This window comes from Malania oleifera, chromosome 7 (genome assembly GCF_029873635.1).
Source record: "Malania oleifera isolate guangnan ecotype guangnan chromosome 7, ASM2987363v1, whole genome shotgun sequence".
Classification (NCBI taxonomy): Eukaryota; Viridiplantae; Streptophyta; class Magnoliopsida; order Santalales; family Ximeniaceae; genus Malania; species Malania oleifera.
Genome location: NC_080423.1, coordinates 49,990,508 through 49,998,064, shown reverse-complemented (window position 1 = coordinate 49,998,064; position 7,557 = coordinate 49,990,508). Strand labels below are relative to the sequence as shown.

The following is a 7,557-nucleotide window of genomic DNA, read 5'->3' as shown; positions in this document are numbered from 1 at the left end:
AAGATTGTATTTTTTTTAGGTGATTGAAGTAGACAACCTATGTTTATAGAGGTTCACATAGCTTTATGATAAACTTTGTATATTACATCAAACATTTTTTATGCTTCATCAATAATATAATTTTTGGTTTGAATTTCTAACTTTTTGGTTTTATAAATTGAGTTGTCTGTTCAATTTTAACATATTATCTGAAAAACAATTAAAATAAACAAACCATTTCTCATATTGGTTTAGTTAAGTTAAATGATAGAAAAATCAAAATGTCAATTACCTGCTATGAACTATAAATCTATTCAAGGTTTTCAATCCACATTCAAACAAGAAAAGCTCCATCTAGATCATTTTAAAAATCTGATAGAAGAATTTTTAAACTTTATTCTAATTCTGGCAGTAGGACATACCAATAAATTTTTTTGTGACATTAATAAAGAATGTTTGGGTAAAAATTGTGTAAGGATATTTGTTCTCGAGGCTGGACAACAGCGAGCGAGGCAAATGGAGGCCGGCGGGTTAGATTCCGGCGGTCGCCAGTTCAAGAACGCCAAAGAGATGTGGAGAGAAGAGATCGGAGAAGAAGGAGACCTCCAAAAGAGGGCCGACTGGTACCGTGAGGGTGTTGGCTACTGGCAAGTGAGCTCCCTAATAAAAAAAACTCTGTTACACATCGTTCTGATTCGTTATTATTGCTATTTTCTATTTTTGACCTTTTGTGTCTGTTTTGGCGAGAAAAGGATGTGGAGGCAACTTTGGATGGGGTATTGGGTGGATATGGGCTTGTAAATGAGGCTGATATCAAGGGCAGCGAAGCTTTTCTCAAAACCCTGTTGTCCGAGCGCGTTGCGAACGGTGGAAGAAGCCAGCATTTGGTCGCTCTAGGTACTGTGTGTGTGTAGCCCTAAAACATGCTTGGTACCCTTTTTGGGCGTATGCAGATAAAAACTTCAGTTTATATTTCATAACGTTTAATGCTGGAAAGAGAGAACATTGAACCAATGTGTTGTATCGTGTAGAATCTAGGGTGCACAAGCTTTGGATGTCATATGGTTTATGGCTGCACATGGCTGGTTGGAATTGGAAAGTGGACACTCAATCGTAATTTAGTGCCGTATGAGCAACAAAATCAATTCTGTTTTTAAATTTTAGGTAAGGTGTTTGAATTCTTACTAATTAAGGTTCTAAATAATTTTTTGAGGCTCAAAGTTCTTTTATAGGGGTGGGCAGATCGTGGATGCTTTTTAGTAGCTGATGAGGTTTTGCTGGGTGTTTGTAGGAGGAAAGAGAGGTTTTGTTTAAGCTAGATTTCAAAATGGTTTATGATTGAGTTAGCTTGAATTTTCTATATGAAGTCTTGGCTATTGAGGGTTTTGGTGAGAGGTGGAGGGTTTGGATGCAGGAGTGCTTATCTAATTCCTTATTTTCAGTCTATAAATGAAGAACCTGAATGGTTTAGGGCATTGGCGGGGGGTTGGAGTGTTAGTCAAGCCGTCAAGGGGCCCTTTCTCCCTTTTTGTTTGTTACTAAGGTTGATGTTTTGAGTAGATTGGTCGACATGGCTGTTGATAGGGGTTTTATGAGAATGATAGTGGTGGGGACTGAGGGGGTTTTATGGTGTCCCATTTTCTGGCTGATGGCAATTGTTTTCTTAGATCATAGGGAGTCTTTTTTTAAATGTGCTTACTATTTACAACTTTTTGAGTAGGTATGTGTTTTGAAAGTAAATTTGAGGAAGAGTGGAATAGATTATATTAAAATAAGTGAGTCTAGATTGGCCATTGACTTATTTTGCAGCTTTTTGGGTGGAAATCCTAGGTTTGTTGGGTTTTGGGATCCTGTGATGGATAAGGTGTCCAAGCGTTTGGATTGGTGGATGGGTGCTTTATATTCTCTAGGTGGTTGTATCATCCCTATTTTGGCTTTCATTTTTTGGTCTATTTTTAGGAGTGACTTAAAAGGTGTTTTTGGGGCGCACCTATTTTTGGACAATATGCACAAAGGCACAATTGCAAAGGTGAAAATCCTTGAAAGTGTATCCCTTCTCACTCTAGGCGTGAGTCCCAAGGAAAAAAGCGCATATTTTACGCCTTTACAGAGAAGTGTACATATTTTGGGTCCTATCATTTGTTTATTTTTTAATCCATAAATATTCTATGAGAAGGGAGTGTCTACCTACCAGAGCTTCGACCAACCACCTTTGGTTATTTCTTCTTTGGGTCCACCCTTGGCATTAAAAAGAAATCTGATTTTGGTAAGATTTGATTTGGATCATATTTTAGATTCAAGTTGGTTTAATCTTTTCCTTCAGTTTGTTCCCTTATTTAAATATAAAAAAGCTTGGAGATGCCTCTTACATGGGACTGGGATCTCCATCCTGAATTAAGGACTACACGACTAAATCATCAATGGCTGGTTAAGCTTAAGCTCCTGCTTCTTGGTTACCATTGAAGCAGACGACAGATGTCTAAGGAGACATTGGTGAATACGATTGCCATGTGTGGTTTAGCCAAGTTCTGGTGCTGAACTAAAAGACATGAAGAATGCAGAGTGTGAAATGCAATTAGATCCATTTAGGCGATGAGTTTCAGGCAGCAGAGTGAGTTGAAGGCCAAAGAAAGCTACAACATGTCTTCCTTTTAACCTTGGCTCGAGGGCTTATGGTTATGTGGCCACAATTGAACAAGGCTTGTATTCATTTACTCCACTTGAAGAAGAGTGGAAAAGGTCGAAAAATCCTGACTTAAAAGCTCGTATAAGTTCAAAACAAAAAGACAAAGCGCATCTCTTTCACGCTCGTTAGTAAAGTTAATGAGAGTCGTGGACTAATAGACTTGCTTACCACAATTATCATATGCTTATTAGAAGTTTAGACTTGAGCTCATTTAGCCATGGATTTGATCCTACCTAATATGTTTGTTATTTGACCAAGGAGCAATTGTGGACTAATAGACTTGCTTACCATAATTATCATATGCTATTAGAAGTTTAGACTTGAGCTCATTTAGCGATGGATTTGATCCAACCTAATATCATTGTTATCTGAACAAGGAGCATCATGTTAGCTTTGTAGCAACTTCATGATACTGGCGGCTTTTATCTTGCAGGTGATGAACGATGGATGATTCTAAATCTATTGCAAGGTAAAATTATGAGGATTTGATCAGAGCTAGTCAAAGAAATTGCTCTTTTACATTCTTCTCCTAGTTTTATAGTTTACCCATGTAGAGGGATCTTTCTAACGCAGGTGGGGACCCTCTATTTGCTTGCAATGCGAGCTGTTTGTCTTTAGTTAGAAGTAGATGTAGAGCATCCTGTTTGTACCAAACTTTAGAAAAAGTACATAAGTAGTGAGAAAGAAAAACTTGGTTACAGAATCAAAGGTTAGGTGAGGGCATTTCCTCTTGAAGGATTCAATCCAGCCACAGGTTCTCTATTGCCACCTTGTTATGACTTCACACCATGGTATGCACCAATAAGACTATCCCCTGCTGGACAGAATAGCACTACTTAGTGAATTGGAGCAGAGAGTGCATTGTGCACTGTTTTGGTTTGACTGGCCAATTTCTTTCTGTAAGCAAGTTCCTTTGGCCGTTTAGTCCCTAGATGGCTCTCAGTTCTTGAGCATTCCATGCTAGTGGGGAGATAAGTTTCTTTGCTTCCATGTCGCTAATAATTTGAGATTCCAATTTAATAGTGCGCCTGCCACTATTATTCATCATCGGCTTTTGGCATATGGTTTTGCGTTTCATTAGATAGCACAATGGAGATATCATTCGTGATTCATAATTCTCTTTCAAGGTTAAACTAGTTGTATTTAATGCGGATCATACCTTTTGCGCTTTTGCCCCTATTGTGTTTACTTTAGCTAAACTAGTTCTAGTTGCTGTTTCCTTTTGTTGGTTTCTGTTTTAGTTTCCTGGTTGTTCTCTTGCTTAGTTAAAAAAAAAAAGGTGAAATAGATTCAGTTTATGAAAGGGAGAGACTATTGTCTTTTGAGAGTGAAAGATAAGAGCAAATAGAAGGGTGAGTTCCTCACGTACTCGTGCTAGATGAATCTGTAAAGTAGATTAGTTCGATTAGCAACACTCCAACAGCATTTGTATAAAGTAAATGAGCAATAATAAAAAGTTTTGCCACTGTTTGCTTGTGGAAATAGTTTTATTTTCCATTTCTAACTTTTAAAAATAGTTACAAAAATGCCACCTTGTTTTCTAGAAAAGTTGGAAAACATCTTTTTATTATTTTCTAGATTTCTAACTTCTTTCTTTGCACATGGAGCATGGAATTTGGATCTTAGACTTTAATTTGTGTTGATTATGTACTGAATTTCTTCCAAATCCACATAAATTCAAATCCAAGCTCCAAAATCTATCATCCCAAATATTACCTTATATAATTTTTCGAAAATTTTAAAAAGTTTGTCTTTTTTTGTAACTATTTTGAAATGTATAAATAAAAATGAAAAACTATTTTGCATAGCTAAACAAAAATTCTTTATTTTCTACTTTTTTAATATGAATCTTGAAAAACTAATCAATAAGCTGAAAATTTTTAATTCTTTGGAAAATTAAAAGGTGGAAAATGAAAATTGTTTTTCAAAACTACATAGGCCCTTAGTTTTTTACCCAAAACTTGTTTGTGCAGCACTGTGGTGTTGCAATGAATCTAGGATCATCCTCATGAAGGAGGTGAGGGGCGCAAGAAAAGGGGTAGACCTTTGGTTTGGGGGGAGCCCACCAAATTTGGATTTGAAGCAGGGGCAGTGAAATGCAGATACGAGTTCATGCCATGACAATCTATATGGAGTGGTAGTTTTGTTCATGCATTTTTTGGTGCTCTCATTTTTTTGGGGAGTAATCCTACTTCCTTTCTTCCTATCTTCAATTTAAAACATGCTGCTAGCCTAGGCCCTAAGTGGCTGCAACTGTCATGATACCTGCTCATATGATAGTTCCCATCAATATTGCTACCTCACTTATGATTTCTGCTCTGGTAGCTTACAGTTTAAGAACTTGTGGTTGACTTACTTTTGTTTGTTTGATTACAAATTTACAGTTTGTCGAGAATTCCATTTTATGAGTTTGTCCCACATTGAAAAATTTGATTAGATGATGGGTGCTTATATACGTGGTTGGATCCAAAACCTAATAGGCTTAAGCTTTGGGGTCAAGTTGATGCTTACCCATGTGTATCAAGCCTACCCATAGACTCCTCTGGTCCTAGCAAATGATATTAGAGCCGACGGTTCGTAACTCTGGGTGAGCGACATCGTAAAAAAAAAAAAAAAAAGTCTAGGCGTGAAGCTAATTGTCCCGACATGCTAATAGTTGAGGACCAAGGCCAATAAGGATCATCTAGGCCTGGAAGATGGATCTGAATAGGGTCAAGATGTGGGAAGTAGGATTGATTCGGAGGTACGTGAGATGCAATCCAAGGCACGTAAAGCGCTGTGGTAAGGCCCACTTGAGCAATTGTTGGAGAGTTGGGCTTACTCCCATGAGAGAGATGGTTTTCGTTCAAGGGGGAGCAGTTAGAACTCACAAGTGAGGGGAAGATTGTTGAGAATTCCACTGGTGAGTTTGTCCCACATTGAAAAATTTGAGTGGATGATGGCTACTTATATACATGGTTGGGTCCAAGACCCAATAGGCTTGAGCTTTTGGGTCAAGTTGGTGCTCACCCATGTGTATCAAGCCTACCCATATACTCCGGTCCTAACACAGCTCATGCTCACTTGTCATGAACCCCCACCTGCTTCCACGCCGAGTCGCAACTCGTATTGTATAAATTGCTGATCCATCCCAATAGAACACTTATTCTCCCTTTTACAAAGAGCTTAGAAGTTGCGAAAATAAGTTAGTTATCAACTGTCCAAGGAGAATACCTCTTCTGTTGACTAGTTGTCTGGTTAACTAACTGGTAAGAATCCTACACAAGATCCCCTCTTTTACTTGGCTGATAGTTGGCAATAACCTTCCCAAGTTACAAGAAAGGTGGCAGTTGCTTCATATTCTATTAAGTAGAATTTGACAATGGGGATGAGTTAGCAATTGGAGCGGCAAAGCCCGTTCAAGGATCTATCTTCCTTTGCATGGCTTCTCTCGCATTGCATATGGAGATTATTTGAAATATTCAGTAGTGGGAGATGAGGGATTTGAGGGATGAGAGAGTCGACAAAAGTGGGATGAGGGATCTAAGAACTGATGTGAGAGTCAAGAGAGAGAATAGTTGAGTAATGTGGGATGAGGGATTTAAGAGATGAGCAAGAAAGTGTGGGATAAGAGAAGCGTTATTAATTGGAGCGGCAATGCCCATTTAAGGACCTATCTTCCATTGCATGACTTCTTTCCCATTGCATATGGAGATTATTTGCGAGATTCAATAGTGGGAGATGAGGGATCTAAGGGATGAGAGAGTTGAGAGAAGTGGGATGAAGGATTTGAGGATAGATGTGAGAGTAGAAAGAGAGAGAAGAGTTAAGTGGTGTGAATTGTGGGGTGAGGGATTTGAGAGGAAGGCGAGAAAGTATGGGTAAGGGATTTGATGCGGGTTCTATTTTTTTAAATATTTATAGGGACATGTGCGGCCCCTTCTAACCGGGAAAGGCACATGGTGGGATTTGGAGTCTCACTTTGTTCCCACTTTAAGCTATTTAGGGTTAACAATTATACAAAATTTAAATTCCTAACAAGCTTTTGCTTCAATGCCTTGTGGCTTACGCCTCGCCTCACTTTAAAATGCCTCACTTCACTTGAGGTAAAATGCTCGTTTATGCCTTCGCCTTTTAAAACACTGATTTTTCTAGAATTCCAGTTTGGGTAGCTGGCAATATTGAGTCATGTGAGATTTTATTTGGTCTAGAGTTAGGGAGAAGAAATATCACTTGGTTAGTTGGAAGATTGTTTGGAAGGCTAAGAAGGAAGAGGATTTGGGTCTTTGGAAGTTGGTGTCTAAAAACATTGCTTTAATGGTTAAATGGCTTCAATGCTCTTTGGAGAATACCCTTCGATAGAAAGTTATTCAAAGTAAATTTGGCTTGCAGGTAAATGGGTGGGAAGCATATTTTGGTTAAGATGTTCCTTTGAGAGTCCTTGGAGGCGTATTTAATAGGTTTATTTCCCCCTTTATTCCTTACACCAAATTCGTTGTAGGTAATGGTGTGCACATTTGTTTTTGGGAAGACATTTGGGTGGGGGATTCTGCACTTTGCATTCCTTTTTCTTGTTTATTTCTTATTTTCTCACTGCATAATTGGATTATCTCATTTTTTTTGATCTCTAATGGGGATAAATTCTCTTGGAATGTCCATTTTCATAGGGCTTTTAATGATAGGGAATTGATGGAGCTCTCTTCTTAGCTGTGCTTGTTGGAAAATTGTTGTCCCTCTATTAGGATGGGCTTTTGGTCATGGGTCCTTGATTCTTTGGGGGAGTATTCTTGTGAAAATCTTTCTTCCAGCATCCGTGACAACTTCATTTTTGCACACCATTTGGAATGCTAAAATTTCCTTCACATGTAAGGCTTTTATTTGGTTGTTTGTTTTTAATAGAGTTAACACTAACA

General features: G+C 38.2%; 1 protein-coding gene across 1 annotated transcript in view; it reads left to right on the top strand.

The window, feature by feature from the left end:
- Positions 1 to 232: 232 nt before the first annotated feature.
- Positions 233 to 7,557, top strand: part of LOC131159887 (alpha N-terminal protein methyltransferase 1) — a 98,665-nt gene continuing 91,340 nt past the window's right edge. Inside the window, exons 1-2 of the mRNA XM_058115099.1 lie at positions 233 to 630; positions 732 to 876. Of these exons, the coding sequence (XP_057971082.1) occupies positions 244 to 630; positions 732 to 876 (532 nt within the window). The 5' untranslated portion in view covers positions 233 to 243. The remainder of the gene's footprint in view (positions 631 to 731; positions 877 to 7,557) is intronic.